Source organism: Callionymus lyra, chromosome 15 (genome assembly GCF_982586985.1).
Source record: "Callionymus lyra chromosome 15, fCalLyr1.hap1.1, whole genome shotgun sequence".
Classification (NCBI taxonomy): Eukaryota; Metazoa; Chordata; class Actinopteri; order Syngnathiformes; family Callionymidae; genus Callionymus; species Callionymus lyra.
In genome coordinates this window covers 25,905,681-25,924,797 of record NC_141832.1, presented here as the reverse complement: position 1 = coordinate 25,924,797, position 19,117 = coordinate 25,905,681, and the positions used below count along the sequence as shown (strand labels likewise).

Genomic DNA, 19,117 nt, shown 5'->3' with positions numbered 1-19,117 from the left:
AAACCCACACTTTTTATTTCTCTCTCGGAGCCCAAGGGCTCCCCTCCAGAGCTGCTGCTGATCTGGGACCTCCACCACGTCATTGGATCGAGAGTTCTCTCTAGCACCCCCATGGACTCTCCTATACTCTTCCCCCCTTTTTTCTCTCTCACTGTATCCTCCCTCCCTCGTCACTCTGTCCATCTGTCTTCCCCCCCCATCTTTCCTCCCAGCCGGTCACAGCAGGAGGCCATCAACAATAAGTCTGGATCTGCTCAAGGTTTCTGCCTTCTAAAAGGAAGTTTTTCCTCACCAACGCCACGATGTGTGGTGCTACAAATTGTTAAGTTTTGCGACCATATCAGCAATTCATCAGTTTTACCAACTAAGATCAATTCTATTGTAGACTGCTCAGAGCTCAACTTGAGCGACTCGCTTGTAGCCTCCTCTCCTCCCCGTCACCGCTTCACTCACTCAGCTATGTGATCAGGTGGCCTCTTAACTTTGCAACAGTGTTAACCACTGCTGTTTTGTCTCCTGTTTGAATTGATATTCAAGGCCCAGTTGAACTGTTCCCCCTTGATTGTAGTCTGCATAAGATTGCAACATGCATGCATCCATGTGGACCTCCTTGTTTGGTTGTTTAGTTTAATATAAAATTTTCATAATATGTTCTTTGTGAATCAATGAATATTTGGTGAAAAGATCCCAACTGCTAATCTGACTTTTGTCTTTTGTTAACAGACCGAATGTAACGAGCGCCCGGATTCCACACGGTGGTGGCTCCCCCCCTGCACGTCCGGTGACAGTGTCGTCGGTGGTGGTGCTTAGTTCACAGGGTTTTTTAATCAGAATCGGGGTAAGTATACTAAGCGTTGCCTTTTTTTTTAGTAATTGTGATTTGTTAAATAAAATATATTTTTATACTTGTAATCACACCTGATTGTCATCCTGTATTAACAACCTACGTGCCTTTAATTCCATACTTCCTGGGGAGAAACTCCCCAGGTGGTGTTGTTGCCTGCACAAATTAGTAAGTAAGTAAGTAATTTATATTTATAGAACGCTTTTCCAGACCAGGGTCACAAAGCGCTTAAACAATCAAAACAATACTCAACAATACTCAACAATACTAATAAAATATATACTTAAAAGGTCAAGATAACACAAAGAACAACACAGGAGTTCCAGAAAATCAAGCAAAAGCCTGCACAAATAAAAATGTCTTAAGATGTTTCTTGATTCAGTAGACTCCATCAAGCGCAGAGGGAGAGGAAGTTTGTTCCAATCCTTAGGAGCAACAGCCAGGAAGGATTTCTCTACTCTGGTCCGGAGGCATGTGCCCGGAACCATCAGTAGATTCTGATCCACAGACATAAAAGCCCGAGCTGGGGTGTAAGGCTGAATCAGATCACTAATCTAAAGAGGAGCCTGACCATGATTAACTCTGAAAGTAAAAAACTGAATTTTAAAATTGATCCTGAAAGAAACTGGCAGCCAGTGAAGAGTTTTAAGGACCGGAGAAATGTGAGTTCTTCTACTAGAGCAGGTCAGAATTCTTGCTGCAGAGTTTTGTATTAACTGTAAGTGAGACAGGTCTTTCTTTTTAAGACATGAAAAAAACTGTTACACTAGTCTAAACTAGAAGACACAAATGCATGTGTGGCGACACGAGCACGCATAGAGTATTTCTTATGTAATTTGTGTGTTCAACAACGCCACCCTGGGAATTTCACCCAGAGGATATTAATATAAAGGTCAGCACATAGGTTCATTCGTGGGAAGGAGCAGAGACAGTAATTCAGAAAGAATATTTATTATTTATATATATTAATTTACCACAATAATAAAACAATACTGGTTACGACTACCCTTGCTCAGGGCTGACACCTATGGTGAGAGATGTCCGACGAAAAGGGGGGATCCCTGGGAACACTACAAACAAAACCCACGTGCAAAAGAAAGGGGAAACACCACCACCGGGACACCAATCCGACACCGCAGTACGGCAGCTCCTGAGCAGATAGAGAGTGAAACTTTAACAATGAGTGACGACAATGACGAACAAAATACAAATGAATATACTTTAACTGTAAAACTAAACAAATGACAAATCAACAAAACATAGAATGATCAAAAATAGTCACACGGAAAGAAACAGACACAATTGAAATAAACGTAAACAAAAATGAACACAAGAACTCAAGAGTCCGGGGTGAACTGCGACACAGAGCCTCAGTCCGCTGTCGCTCGCTCGACTTAGTGCGATTAGCCAATCACACACACGCACAGTCGGCCGTCGGGACACAGAGGTGGTCGGGAGGGGCGAATCGTTGCCACCCGATCCGTCCCAGCAGTTCCGGGTGAAGTTTAAATAAAACAACCCAAGACAAAACAGCAGTGAAATAAGCGGGTGGTCTTAGCGGAGGCTGCGCTAAGTGACCGATCAAAACATTCCTGGGGAGCACGGCACGAAACGGCGTCACCCACTTCGTAAAGAAGTTGCAGAGGGGAAGCAACACGCAGCCAAGCACACACCCAGAGAGGAATCTCTGACCCCGGAAGCGGAAGCGTAGGACGCTGATTGAGGTGGGAACTCAGCCTCCAGCCATTCAGAGCGAGAGAGAAGTGTGCGCACCGCCTCCTTTTAACCAGCAGGCTAAAACAGGATTGGCTGGAATGCCAACAACCTCGTCCTGCTACACATGGATTACAAGCTCCAAGATGTCTGAAGATTGCAATCAGTTGATTGTCAGTCACATGCTGCTACCTGATTAGTTAACTCATGTGTGCTTTATTTGTCGCAACAATAACCTGCACAATCTCTGCCCTAATCTGGATGGGCTGAATGGATGTCTCCCTGCAACCCCCTGCAGCTGACCCATGTTACTGTCTTGACCCCCAATTATTGTCCTTTCCCTCAGCCACAGCCAGAAGCTTGCATTTTCTTCTTCCTCAGCAGGCAGCCTACTTCCACAGGGTAAATGATAGTGGAGAAACCACTCGTGTCTGGCTGTAGTGAGGTTGTAGAGATTTACTTATTTAACAATAATATATTCTAGATTATGTTTGATATTCCCATGAAAAGTACGTAAATCCTCTCTCATTCTATGTTTCAGTCTCAGCTATCAGCAAGTCCGCTCTTCTCAGTGTAATGTTTTAGAACTCCTAATGATGGTGATGATCTGTTATTTGCGACTGGACTAGGTCTGAACAGGATTGAGCACAGTATTAAAATTACCACCTGCAGATCAGAGCTTAGTAAATCATTTAAATTTGAGAATGAAGTGGAAGAAGTCTGGCTCTTCCATGGTCATGTTTTTTTTGTTCTCTCAGTAAAAGAGGATAATGACATAGTAATGTTTTGTCTTGTCATAGTAAACTCAAACAGTCTCATGCTCTATAAAGACGTGTCGGCTCACAAGCGACGGGAAACATCCAACTAAATCTAAGATGATGTTTGAGCAAGTTATGTGACAACACATCTTTGGGAGCACCGTTCCTGAGGCTGTGCATGACATGACATGTGAGACAAAGAAAAGGCTCTCTTGATGACTTCTGGAGCATTCTTGTCATGTACATGCCCCCTTTTTGGGTAAAATGTGCTACTTTTTTCCCTTCTGCATCTTTTGTTGTGTCACTTGCCAGCAAACCTGAGACCGCATTCTGTATGAAAACAAGATATGCCAAACTAGGTCAACAGAAAGCTCCGAGCAGATCTTTGCGGCTGCTGTTCATGGGAGCTGGATGGGGGTTGTCCTCACAAGAACTTTTCACAACACATTAATTATGCTGTTTGTGGAGGAAAAAATCTTCCTTGGAGAGATGTAAAACAAACTGTTATCATAAGCCAGTTGTTGGCAAATGAACATACAGTTTAACTATCCTTCAACTGTCCTTGAATGTTAATTTTATATGCTTTGTTTTTTGGTGCTAATAGATTAAACAACATCGAATACAAGTGGCCAAAATTAATTTTCTCCGTAGGGTGGCTGAGCTCTCCCTTAAAGATATGGTGAGAAGCAAGGTCATCCGGGAGAAGCTCGGAGTAGAACCGCTGCTCCTCCGTAGTTGAGAGGAGTCAGTTGAGGTGGCTTGGGCATCTGATTAAGATGAAGTATTTGCCTTAATTACTGTGTATATAAAATATAAACATTTACACCGGAGCTCATCTGCACTATTTCAATGTAAGTATGTGATCCATGTCAGAAATGTTTAAATGAACGAATATAACCCGTTAATGAAGTTTACATTCAGGTTTTCATTTGTTTGTTCTGATCGCGGAGAGAAAAATCATGAAATCTCTGCTTCATTTAAACATTATTTAAATATGTTATAATGGTGCGGAAAGGGACGAACAAAGCTGCTATTAATCCTACGTTGATTGGGATGTACGAAGGAAAAGTGCCCTAATTCGTGCCGCACACAGTTTTATACATCCGAATATTTTTGTGCCGCGCAATCTTCTGGATTTCAGTTTCAGGACATATTTAGTAGAAGATCTAGAAACTTCTTAGTACATGAGGCTCCTGGTTTCCTTTATCTTATTCTGTGGGTACGTATTTTACTTTTTACTTGTATTGCATTATTTTTATTCTGCTTTGATTCTATGATGAATCTTATCAGCATTCCGTTATTAGTCTTGCAAGGGGAAATCTCAGTGGTAATAGGATCCGAGGCACAACTTACATACAAGACACATACATACTGTATATATATATATATATATATATATATATATATAAAACACACCTCTGAACATTGAAGCACGTATTCAGACAGTTACAACATACCATAACGACATAGGCAATGAGTTATATTGAAGTTCAACCAAGAGGTTGTTGACTGGAAATAAGTGAAACCCAGGTAATATCACAAAGCAATCCACCAAGTACATCAAATTCATAATGTCTTCCCAGTTGTTTTATACAAGACACAGGACCTCCTTGGTATGACTCTTTTCTGGACACTTCGCCAATCCTCCCACAGGATCATTTCCCAATCTCTTAGTGTGCTTGTATGTAGCTTCTCCAGTTGGTCTCAAATCTCCAGCTGGACCAGAATCTAGGATATCAGTGATCTTGGACCAATAACCCTTTACGCCACCACAGTTATTGGGGCCTTGGGAGACGGTCCAGGAGGAATTCAAAATCCGTGGTAAATAATGTTATTAGCTATTTAGTCTATAAAATTTAAGTAACACACTTGCCTAATAAAATGGGGTCCTCCAGCTTGTCTATTTTTGGTATAATGTCCAATCTGTGGTACATTGTGTTTTGTGAATGTTAATTAGAAGTTTTATTCAATAATGAAAATAATAAATCAACAAATACAACGACAGAGCAAAATGGAATAGTGAAACATTCTTATCAGTGTTTCTGGACACATTCACGAGGTTGCTTTAATTATAATAGAAATAATGCTAAACAAATGCAATTTTAATTTTGTAAATTTGATCCTAATTTCCAGAGACAAAACTGCCCAGCAGTAAATCATCCCTAACATGTGCATAACAGACATACTCAGTATCTACCCGAGTTAAACAACACGTCCTCACACCCGAGTCGTCATACCGTCCAGCGCCGTGCAATGCCCCCAGCTGTCACTAGGTTGACGGTATGGAAACGTTGGTTTTAGCCGTCCCGAGTCACCCATTAATATACAGTGAACTCCCCAACTTCGGATTCAGACGGCCCGGGTAACATTTGACGCGTCAACTCTTCGTTGCCATGTTAACGTGACGTGACGTGTCGGTGTTGTCATTTGGCTACCGTAATTCTAAAACTATGAAGCGCACTTGAAATGTTTAATGTCGACAGTGCGATTCTACCCCCGATAGTGCTTACCGACCTCAAACCACTTTGAGGTGTTACACGGTGACCATAAAACGGTAAAAAATGCTTCATTTGAATTTTTTGACGCTTGGATTGTTCACGCATCGCTGAAGTCAAGAGGCTCTCGTGGAGTAATAAATGCTTAAAAGGTCCCGTAAAATTGACTATATTGTATATTTTTAAGTGTAACAACTCCAGAATGTTGAGATTGTTTTATGAATGAGTAAAATAAAGTCTGGATGTGCTATTTCGCGTGATCCTCTTTATAATCCGGTGTGCTTTTGTATGACAATAGACCCCTTCATTGAGATTGCGTTTATGGACATATGTTTTCTTTTTATTTAGCTGCGATTATGAGCGATCTACGTGACGTTTGTCAACAGTAATCGCGATCCTGCAGAGGTGACGTCACACACGCTAATAAACAGGAGTTCAAGTCTTGACTTGACGAAACGCTTTGACTTGTCAAATTGAGTCAGATTTTGTGTTCACGCTCCTGCAGTAACTTGACGGAACAAGGTGCGTGTCACTCGTCTATTAAGGTAAGATATAATTATTGCTTTAAGTCGACTCAGAAATAATGTTTCATTGCCTTTAATGTAACTTTCTGTGGTGCGTTAACACGAGAGCTAGTTCGCTAAAACACTGAATAGCTTTTTTAATTATAATGCAACTCACACACATATTTTGTTTCTTATTTTGAAAGGACGAAAATATATTTATATTCCAATAAAAATATTGCTTTTTTGGTAGGTCATAGTAGGTGATCAATTTTATTAATATTCAAGATTTTGATTTCATTTATCATTTCCGCATAATAATACAGATAACATATTTAACGTATTTAAGTATATACCTATACGTTTATTTTAATCATTTGGATGAGGGATTTGATCTGTTGTTGTTTTCTTGAAATGAAAGAATATATATAAAATAATAATGAAAAGTACTTTAAATTCCAGCATAAAGAGGTCAACTAGATGGGAAACACCATAAAACAATGGATGAGGGAACATGGAGAGCTTATCTCTAAATGCATGATGAAGTATACTTGCTTGTATTTATTTATTAATTTATTATATTTAAAAGGGAGCACTAGTATTTTTTTGTTTTGTTTTTGCATGGAAGTGACCTGCAAGAACTGCCCAGAACGCCAGACCTGCTTGAGATGAAACCTTTCTCTCTGTGGTTCCTGCCAAATGATTTCAAATGTGAAGTAAGTGAGTAAGTAATATTTTTAAGCATAGTGAACACAAACTTGTAAACCTACAGCACATCCCATCATGTAAATAATCTAATCAGAATCATACGACTTCATTAATACAATGTTTTCCAGGTTCTGTTGACTTTCGGACAAAGAGGATTCAACGTTGTTATGGCAGTAAGAAAGTAAGATAGTAGAAATAGATGGACCAACACTGGAAGTCCCTGTCAAGTCGTTGTGATTCCCTGAAAGTGTTGTGCAGATTGACTCTGATGGTTACTCGTGACATTTGTGACGATCTGTGAACAATTGTTTGATATGAAACCTGTAATAAAGCACAATTTGACACCAACATGATCAATGCAGTTGTAACTTCAGAGATGCCTATAATTGATACCAATGAATGCTTAAAAAATTAAATAAACTTTTGATGATAACAGTTCATATCTTTTATTATGACAGGGTGATAAAAAGCAGCTCATGTACAATATTCATATTGGATTTAATAGCTTATACAGTGTCAAAGGCATTTATGACTTAAAAGTTTACTACTATTTTAATAATTACATATATAATCATACGTTAGTAATCAATAATATGTATTGCATAAGTACATACATAAACATATGTTAGTAATCAATAACATGTACTGCATACAGCTAATAAATAATTAACAAAGGCTTGATATTGAGGCTAGTGTCAATTATAATGCTCATTTTCAGATCCCCAGGGGCCGCTGGGAATGAAAAAAAAACGTGTTTTTCATGATTGTTGCTCTTTTGCTCTTATTTGACCTCTGCGACCTTCAGACATATGAAACTTGGTCTGTGTGACCTCTGACACCCCTTAAAATGATATGCTGGTGGAACCATAATGATAGCGCCTCCCAAACCGGAAGTAGTTTCAGGAAGCACCTAGAGAAACACCCTTGAAAAAATATGTGTACAAATGGAACATGAAGAATCTATAAATGTTTCAGATCATTTAAATTAATAATGGTCGATTTATGGAGCTTCAAAGTCCAGATTTCTCCAAGTTTCCCATGACACCATGGGGCACATAGCAACATCAAACCACCGCAGTTTAACTCAGAATGGAGTCTATAATAACATATCCAAATATCAGCTCTGAGGTCCAAGTAGAAAAAAAGTTGCCTAAGTCCATTTCTGGATGAACATGTCTGGTCATTCTATTACACTCAGAGACCATCTTGACAGAAGAATGACAACCTCTCCCTCATTCATTTTTGCACCAATGGACACCAGATTTTTTACATAGATACTAGGGGACCGTCAGACTCAGTAATTTGCTCTTTTGCTCTAATTCCACCTATTTTACCTTTAGACATATGAACTTGGTCTGTGTGACCTCTGACACCCTATAAAATAATATGCTGGTAGAACCGTCATGATATCCCCTCCCAAACCGTAAGTAGCTTTAGGAAGCATCTAGAGAAACGCCCTTATAAAAAATAACGATGCCGAAAACGGCAGTTTTGAGTGACCTATCAATAACATACATATGTATATTTTAAAGTTCAAACATGTACTGTGGGTCTCACAAAGCTTTTAGACGTGCTGTCTTCTATTTCATAGTTTGAGTCTAATTTACAAATAGCTCTTCAGCTAAACAATGATGATTACTGATGAATGAAATCATTTTTTACTGCTTACCCATATCACATGGAATGGCAAAATTATCAAATTATGAAAGTTATTGCTGGTGTGGTGATTTCAAGAAAGCAGTGGTTTATCTCTATTCATATCTTAAATAGCTCCACTTTGTTTTGCTGAATGTTTGTTTGTTTATGTTTGTATTTTGTTGATGTACTTTGGGTGTTGATGGTTTACAATCGAGTAGTGGAGAAGGGGTAGGTATAGACGAGCTTATGCTTAATCCTTCTTACTTTTTCGACAGGACGGGTAAATATTATTATTGTTTTGACTATAATTATTGTTTGACTAATGTCATGGGTTTTGTTCGTTTGTCTTAAGTTTACTTTCTTATGTAACATGTTCGAAATAAAACATTAATTCATTCATGATTAATGAACATATGGTGTCTGCTTAGCCTGAATATTGTTCATGTTGAACTCTATCTCGATCTCAAACTAGGGTAAACAGAGACCTTTTTAGAACTTCTAAATCACCAATAGTCATTTTCACAACACATTACCTGCACTGAGGATGAATACTATGGGAGCATTATTCAAAATGACATCAAATTGTGCCTTATTTCAGGTTTCATATCAAACAATTGTTCACAGATCGTCACTAATGTCACGAGTAACCATCAGAGTGAATTTGCATGACGTTGATGGTCTCATCCTCAGCGAAGACTTGCGTGTAGTAGTTTCTGGTCCGAGTCATGGTTCGAGTGACGTCATGCTGACTTTACCTGCTCCTAAAATGCTCTGAAGACCCTTCAAAGCCTCACCAGTCAAACCCATGTGTATATTAAAAGAATAAGACAATAAGAATGAGGAGCTGTACATGGACTAGTTCTGTTCTTCACTTGTTAAATAAACTCTTACCTTGCTGTGACGCTGCCATGCGAGACAACTCTTTCAGGGAATCACAACGACCTGACAGGGACTTCCAGTGTTGGTTCATCTCTTTCTCAAGAATCTTTCACTTCCTGCCGTCTCCTTACTGCCATAACAACGTCGAAATCCTGTTTGTCTGAAAGTCAACAGAACCTGGAAAACCTCAGAAACCTTTATTTGTTCTGCGAGTGGAAATTCGGTTTAACAACAGCAAGAGCAATATACCAAAAAATAAAACACCCAGAAATAAAATAGTAAAAAGAAAAAAAAAAATCTAAATAGAAGACAAAATAAATCTGCACTATATTATATATACACAATCATATTTACAAAAATAACAAGAAAGGTGCAGTTAAATAATTATCTTGTTTAAGTCGTATGATTCTGATTATTTGAAGTGTAAAATGTATTGAAAAAGACTCTTCAGTCTGGTGTACCTACCACCTTGACGGGCACGACCAAGTGTTTCCAAAAACAGAAGCCAGAAAACCTTGACCATAAGCATCAGCATGTCAGTGCGTCCTGCCACAGAAATGTATTTATCATTATTACCAAACATGACTATTTTAATGACCAAAGTGTGTATGATGTAACCATCTCACCTGCTTTTGACATGTGTTTGGTGGTCACTGCTATTCCAGAGAGGAAGGAATTGACCCCTTCCACCTCCGATGGTTAGTCCAGCACCTGTCTGACATGCAGCACTCCATCTCACCTAGAAAAGAACATAGAATTGCATTTTAGATTATTTCCATGATGGGATGTGCGGAAGGTTTACAAGTTTGTGTTCACTATGCTTACAAATATTACTTACTCACTTACTTCACATTTGAAATAATTTGGCAGGAACCAAAGAGAGAAAGGTTTCATGTCAAGCAGGTCTGGAGTTCTGGTCAGTTCTTGCAGGTCACTTCCATGCAAAAACAAAACAAAAACATACTAGTGCTCCCTTTTAAATATAATAAATTAATAAATAAATACAAGCAACTATACTTGATCATGCATTGAGAGATAAGCCCTCCATGTTTCCTTCATCCATTGTTTTATGGTTTTTCCCATCTGGTTTACCTCTTTATGCTGGAATTTAAAATACTTTTCATTATTATTTTATATATAGTCTTTCATTTAAAGAAAACAACAACAGATCAAATCCCTCATCCAAAAGGGTTAAAATAAACGTATACTTATATACTTAAATTCGTTAAATATGTTAACTGTATTAATATTTGGAAGTGATAAATGAAATCAAAATCTTGAATATTAATAAAATATATCACCTCAAACTTTTTATTGGAATATAAATATATTTTCCTCCTTTCAAAATAACAAACAAAATACGTGTGTGAGTTGCATTATAATAAAAAAAGCTTTTCAGTGTTTTAGCGAACTAGCTCTTGTGTTAACGCACCACAGAAAGTTACATTACAGGCAATGAAACATTATTTCTGAGTCGACTTAAAGCAATAATTATATCTTACCTTAATAGACGAGTGACACGCATCTTGTTCCGTCAAGTTACTGCAGGAGCGTGAACACAAAATCTCACTCAATTTGACTTGACTTGACGAAACGCGTATCCGTGTGTCAACAAATGTGACGTCATATCCTGCGCTTTGGAGGAAGTTGCGTGAAATAATAAACTCCTGTTTATTAGCGTGTGTGACGTCACCTCTGCAGGATCGCGATTACTGTTGATGAACGTCACGTAGATCGCTCATAATCGCAGCTAAATAAAAATAAAACATATGTCCATAAACGCAATCTCAATGAAGGGGTCTATTTTCATACAAAAGCGCACCGGATTATAAAGAGGATCAAGCAAATAGCCCATCCAGACTTTATTTTACTCATTCATAAAACAATCTCAACATTGTTTAGTTGTTACACTTAAAAATATACAATATAGTCCCTTTTACAGGACCTTTTAAGCATTTATTAATCCGCGAGAGCCTGTTGACTTCCGTGATGCGTGAACAAGCTTCAAAAAATTCAGATGAAGCATTTTTTACCGATTTATGGTCGTCGTGTTCCACGTCAGAGTGGTTCGAGGTCGTTAAGCACAATCGGTAGAATCGCACTGTCTACAGTAAACATTTCAAGTGCGCTTCATAGTTTTAGAATTACGGTAGCCAAATGACAACAGCGTCACGTCACGTCACGTTACCATGGCAACAATGAGTTGGGCGATGCGTCAAATGTTACACGGGCCGTCTGAATCCGACGATTGGGAGTTCTCTGTATATTAATGGGTGAATCGGGATGGCTAAAACCGACATTTCTGTCCCCCTATATCGTCACCCTAGTGACGGCTGGGGGTATTGCATGGTGTCGGACGGTATGACGACTAGGGTGTGAGGACGTGCTGATTTAAATGACACTAATTTGGAAGAAGTTGCATGTGTTTCTCATAAAACTTCCCACTGTTCCTGTCTCATTAAATCTCATTCCCCTGGTTTCTTTTTTTGAGATGATCATTCTTAAAACCAGAAGCCTTTAATGCAGCGTAAAAGTCCCAAAAAACTCATAGTATTCCTGAAATTGAGATGATCATTCCTAAAACCAGAAGACTTGTATGCAGAGTAAAGGTTAACAACACATTTATTTTTCAAATCAATATTTCAATATAAGAACACTTAAGAAAATAATTTAAACACCAGCAACTGTAATGAAAGTTTTATTCAAACAGGACGCATGAACCTTTTTTTTTTTCATTCCAGTTTTACATCATAGATTTTTTATTTATACCAGACTTTAATATGCATGAATATTGTGTCCATAATCCCCTCAACTTAAACTCAAAGATAAGTCTTTAGTTAAAGATGACTAACCAGTCTGCTTTAAATTCTAGAAAAAGCCCTTTATAAACTCAGTAGTCAACAATTTTCACAGCAGACAAGTGGTACAGCATACAAATATACACAAGTAGTATACAGCGATCAAAGACAGCCTAGTGCTACCTGTTACAAATCATTGTGAAACAATACATGTATTTTTTCTTCATTTTTTGCATTTCCGAAAGCTGTACATTAATATTTTACTTAATGTGTTGGAAAAGCACTTGAATACAAAGCAAATATGTTTCACAGTAATAAAATGAATGCATGTCTATCATACAATATAACTCAGAAATCACAAGTTTTACAAAATATGACATCTTCTGGTGGTACGGGGGGAGGTCTCTTTTGAAGCAGGGGTTCAAGGCCGTGCAGCCATGAGTCAAAATTCTGGAAGCACTTAACTTTCCGTTTGTCATATTTTTTTTCTTCTTTTGTTTGATAAAATGTATATAAAAAAATAAATAAAAGTAGAGTACATTACAAAACTTCAAAGAGACATTAAACAAGAAAAAATTGAAACATACATGTATATATTGCTAGGAATCATGGAGCCAAAGTATGTATATAAGGTCGCATTCAGATAACCTTGGGTAGAATATTTGCATTGTTTCTTTAATAGAGAGGAAGTTTAACGAACAACAGTCAAAAAGCTCCAGGAAGAGTAAGTGACACCAGTCCGTCACTGATCAGAAGAGATTGAGTAAATGCATGCTTAGTTGATGATCCTAAACTGTGTGGGCATTCTCACAGTTTTGCATGGCCAACACATTTTTAAGTATACTCAGTTGCTTCTAAATCAAAGCTTTTGGTCCTGTTTGTTCCACGAAAGAGTGAAACCTGTTTGGAAGATAAATAATGTTATGCCTCTGCGGCTTCTCTGTCAGCAATGCAATGTTCCACCTTGTGTTTGACTCGTTCCTTTTGGGAAGTTTAAAATAAGTTGATTGAAGCTTCCTGTATGCAGAGTGAATCTGTAACCCTTACACATTGCTTGGTTAAACTCTGGTCTTTTTGACTGTACCTTTAGCTTGGTCACATCTAAAAGCTCTTGTCAATAGATGCGTCTGCGTTGTCTTTCATCCAGCACTGTGCTCTTTTATTTATGTTTACTGAATTCCAAAGGTATGATTGTACAACCAAGCTTCAACCATCGTTGTTACAAAGAACCACAAACACCCAATGCAAAGACAATTTTAGAGAAAGAAAATAACTTGGGCAGACATCCTTAACCATGAATGTCTTGTTGGCATTGTAAGACCATTTAAGGTTTTCGACTAGATACATGAGTTGCTTATTGAAACCTCTGCCACTTACCACTTCTCATCCTTATCTAAAAACCATCAGCCATTTTTTAAGACATTCAAATTATTTAAGTCACATAATTGACACAAAAAAGTGGTCAATTTAACCTTTAAACTAGCTTAGTTAGAAAGTATGCTGTCAAGCTTAAAATGTTTGTTTGCATTACATTACAATGGGTAATTTAACAATTTTCCTAGCAGGTGTTATGGGGTGGTAAGGTTAAGATGAATAGAATCTCAAACTAAAAAAAAAAGACACTAATCCTGCTGCTAGATAGCATGGCTCTAGCAAGGGTTCTACTGATTTAATCTGCTTTTTGTCATGTTACTGAAAGAACCAGTGTCTGTTAGAAACCAAAGCATGAATGGGTCCTAAGGTGGCAGGGGCATAATTTACTATTTTTATGTTAGAAATTATACTTTTACTATAGTTTTGTACAGAAAAGACATTAGTTTTCATGGAATAACCCATGATATAAATCTGTAAATGCCTGCATTGCTTTTCAAATTGATGAGGTATCTACTCATGTTGCTTTTTTTATTTATTTAATTTTGCAGAATTTTACAGGAGACTTATTTGCCCTTCTCTTATCTCATCTTCTTGTCACACTTATGGCCAGGAGGCCAAATGTTTATATGATGACGTATAAAGATACCATGTTAAAGATAAGGACATGGAAGAGTTTATGGATGCCAACAATCCTAGAGGGACTTCCAATAAGAGTAAAACTGACGTTAAAGGTCTCTAAACTTTGAGGACTCTGGAGGGCTCTAGACCGTCAAGCTCAGTAAGACAGGGATCACTTATTGCTGGACAAACCTGACTTGCCTGTTTACTCGCTGTCATTTCTGGTTGGTTTCTGACATCTTAAAAAAACAGATTTGAGGGAAGGGCTTTTGGAAGCCAAAATGCTTTTAATGTGTTATCTTAAGTGACCCGCTAAAACTTCGGTACCTTTTGAGAATAAAAGTCAAAGACATGAGAGAGAGAATCTCAAACACGTGCATCAGTACATGCTGTGCATCGATGGCAAAAGCGTCACAATGGAGGCGTTTGATGCATCCTCACATCAGGCGCATCCAATTAATGCTTTTATGTTCACAATCCTCGCTCTCAGCTGATCTCTGATCATAAAAGCAAGCCGGCAGCTCTGAAGCCTGCTTTAAACAACCGGGCTAAGAGGTTTTTCGAGAGGTAAATTGAAAACACCATTACAGTGGTGTCCACATCAGTTGATTGCTGATACATTCAAGTTTTATTCTGTTTGTACTTTTGTGAATTAAGGCCCATATGAAGATTTTTAAGTAGGACTGCAGTATGTATGTCAAACCAGTTTTTTTTTCACAGGAATAATATACTTTCAAATTTTCCTTTATGCATCCTTTTTTGGTCATGGTTCATTTAATGGGCTTTTATTGAGTGTCAACATGTATTGTGTTTACTAAGATGTTGTGAATTAAATAATATATGTTTCATCACATTTTAAATAAAATATTCTTGATCATTTTAACCAATGTCTCGGATAATTCCCAAATGTCCAGAAAGTCTACCAAAGAATAGGCGCCATTTTATTATTTATAAATATCAAAATAATTTGATCCTACAGTATATTGTAATTTTGTTTAAATATTATTATATTAATATAATTTATATAAATCTATTTGCAAACACTGTTTCACGTAGCAATATTTGTGGATCACCCAAAGCTGTACAGGAGCAGAGTTCCAATTAGTCAAGTTCCTGCACAACTTGATAATAATCAATTTGCGCTTTTATTTTGTCAGATATGGTCTATAAAATATATTTAAATAATATAGTAGCTACCTTAGCTAGTCAATACCAGTGCTTGCTGCAGTATAATGAAATTTACCACCCGTTAATAATTTGTATCTTTGTTTATAACCATCAACAATTTATAAAATATATATTTTGAAATACATGTCTGCATCATGTCTCAGACAGGCATGTTTTCAACTATGAGGTTTTGAAAAATGAAACCCAGGTTCCGATAACCTTAATAGGTTGAATATGTCTTAAGCTTGTGTATCTGTCCTACATAATATTAGTGTTTAAAAAAATGTATTTTCCTATCGCACACATCGCTCTGCCCTCCCCATGATCCGAAGGTGAGATAATTGCGGGTGTTGGGCAGTTTGATGACGTCCCTCAGCTCATAGAATTGCAGACAAATTCACTGCAGCAGAGGTCTTGTAATGATGACACATAGAGGGGAATTTAATAAAAAATGTTACTGTCTAGCACATTCATACTATATTATCGAAATGAATGTGATGAGGAATAATATAAGCCTATTTGTATTAAACACTCATTATTTCGAGACCTTTGATAAATGGTATACCCCTTTAGAATTTGAATAAAATTATAATATATTTGAACTGTTTGAAAATATATATATATATATATATATATATATATATATATATATATATATATATATATATATATACATATATATATATATATATATATATATATATATATATATACATATATATAGGGACAAAATGTATATTTATCATTGGATAGAGGATTGGGAGTGTACATATTTTATGGTATTTAATAATAACAAATATATTGTTATTTTTTTACAGGTTGGACACTAGAAGCATGTTGATTTTTTAAATAATTATGTGGCAATAATGTATGATCAGTTTAAAGTAGTCTGTATAGTTTTATATTTATAATAGCACAGCTCCTTGTAACAACGGGCAAAACGTTTTCATAAACAATGTGATTGTTCGACCAAACAGAGGTTTTCACTATTACAACCCTCAAAATACACTCAATACTAGTTTTAATATTATTATCACTCAACTAAATTCTACTTTATAAGTTTGCTTTTTAGCTTTTACTACATGATTACATGCACTGGCAGCGCTGTGAATTCAATTTAGCCACAACTCTTTCATGGACATATTGAATAAACAGTTGATGAAAAATAAACATTATTATTATTATCAAATCTATTATTATCTAAATGTAAGTACTTAGTGGACTCCATACATGGTTTATATCCCCTCCACTATTTAAGCTAGAAAAAACTTCATCAGATACTAATCTGTGCCTCAGTAGGACTCACATTGTTTGTAAAACCCAACATGGAAAAACCTTTGACATTGGACTAGAGACAGCACCTCAACATACGGCAGGAAATATCGATTTAATGTTTAGTGTTTCTGTCAGTGATGCTCTCTGTTGTTTTTGACAATCTCTTGTTATGTGTTTGTGAGCGGTTTAGATCCCTTTTATCTTTTTTGCCAATGGAGTGAGATGAATAATTCCCTGCTTCAGGCGTAAACGGTCAGGCAGAGAGGTCCCTTTCTGGAGGACTCGGTTACAATGAGAGCTGACAACACAACGGCATTGTCTCTAATGATTGGAAGCCAAAGTCGGATGGGAAATACTGCCTGCCCACTTCTCTGACAGAACTAGGTGAGTTGCGGGTAGTTTCAAATATTTGTGTAGTTGTAGTTGTATAGGTGGTTCATCGGAGGAGGAACAGGATGAGAGCTGTGCCAACACACTGAGAGGCCACTCAATTATTCAGCAGTTCCCGGGTTAACTGTGTCCCAGTTTAGTGTAGGCTGTTGCCCACAGTCCAGAAAGTATGAAACAGTCACTTGCATTGTCATCATCAACAATGCTGAGGTTAAATTTAGATACAAATTTGCATACTCCTGCTCATAGTGGTGGATACAAACTTATTTCAACTGCCGTCCAGTTTTTCCCAAGTTCAGACAGTGACCTCGGTCTTGCTGTTTGTGGGCAATCCTTTGTGTTTGGGGTTCATACGCGGCGAGGGCCTATAGCCCATTGGTTGTGAGAAGAGCTCTGGCAGTGTCTCGATGCTGAACTGCCGCTTGTTGGTGTAGGCCTGGCGCCGGCTGTTCGGCTGGTGCAACGGCTGGTGCTGCTGCTGGAGGGGGTGGTGCTGCTGGACCTGAAGGCCCACGTGTGATGCAGATGGATGCTGCTGGACATGGCTCTTGCTGGGGTCCCATGCTTTGAACGCTGAGCTGGATGTGAGTGGGTGCGTGTTGGTTTTGGAGATCTTAGGCTTTGGGATCATCGAGGAATTGATGGTAATTGCGAGCGGAGCGTGGACGTCAGGTGGTGGGAAGAAAGGCTTATCCTTGGGGTAAAGGTTGATTGGCTGGAAAGTAGGAGGAGATTGGCGGTGTGTGTAATCAACCATTGGGTAGCTCTTGTAGTAATCCCTCGGGACGGTGTCTGGACAAGAAGAAAAAACAAAGTCTACTTAAACCCAGCAGTAGAACATACAGTTTGGACTGTATTTACAAATACAATTATTTTAAAATGTATAACATTTATTATTTTTCTTCCATTTTGTTATTTTGTCGAATTGTACTGGCCAAGATGGCAAATGTGTTCCTAAAATGACATATTGGCATATTCAATACACTCTAGGAACATTTGGCAAAAACAGATTTTTTTTTTTTTGAATCACTCATCAAGTTAAGCGAGTTATTTTTTGGATTATAAAGTTCCAATGATGTTTTCATCATAACCCTTTCTGTTAAAACAATTCTGTTTTCTTTCTTTCAGGAATGTTTTAGTGCATATCTTCTTTATTTAGCAAAGGTCAGAACTTTCCTTCCTTCTGACTACACATTAAGCTTTTTCCTAAGCTTTGGAAGGATCTTCCTCTCCCTCTGCGCTTGATGGAGTCTACTGACTCCTTCAAGAAACATTTTTATCCGTGCAGGCTTTTCCCTGATTTTCTTAGAAGTTCTCTTTGTTATCTTGACCTTTTAAGTTTATATTGTATTGGGTATTGTTTTGATTGTTTAATCGCTTTGTGACCCTGGTCTAGAAAAGTGCTCCACAAATATTACTTACTTACTTACTTACATTAAAATACTTTGAGTACGGCATCCCCCCCACCCCCCATTTAAAGAAAAAAAAACCCCATCAAAATAAAGATGGAAGCCATGAGTGAATGTCTGACAAACTGGATAGATGTGGGGAGTAAAAATAGACTACGTTCAACATGTCAAGTCAGATTAACGCCAGCCCCCGGAGTGGAAGTCAACTCTGCTGTACGGTCATCACCATTCAACCAGGCAATTTACACACAATCTGCCCTATAAACACCATCAACCCTTGTATGCCAAGCACTGGTTAATTAAGTACAGGGCTAAAACTATGGAACTAGATCAGTGCCATCAGAATATTAAATGGTTGGATTTAAAAATTAGAAATGTTGAAACATTATTGAAAGTGAATTGTTATTTTATATTTTAGGCTTTGAATTCATTTTTAATAATTGAATTTTTTATTTTTTTATTTTGAAAGGTTGAATTGTTTTATTTTTCATTTTATTTAATTTAATTTATGTAATATGTATGTATAGGTAATATACAAATGATTTTTC

General features: G+C 37.5%; 1 protein-coding gene across 2 annotated transcripts in view; it reads right to left on the bottom strand.

Moving 5' to 3' along the window:
* Positions 1 to 17,099: 17,099 nt before the first annotated feature.
* LOC148065591 (protein shisa-8) overlaps positions 17,100 to 19,117 on the bottom strand; it is a 97,426-nt gene continuing 95,408 nt past the window's right edge. For both annotated transcript variants that reach the window (XM_087808815.1, XM_087808817.1), the window contains exon 5: positions 17,100 to 17,952. In XM_087808815.1, the coding sequence (XP_087664941.1) occupies positions 17,456 to 17,952 (497 nt within the window). In that variant the 3' untranslated portion in view covers positions 17,100 to 17,455. The remainder of the gene's footprint in view (positions 17,953 to 19,117) is intronic.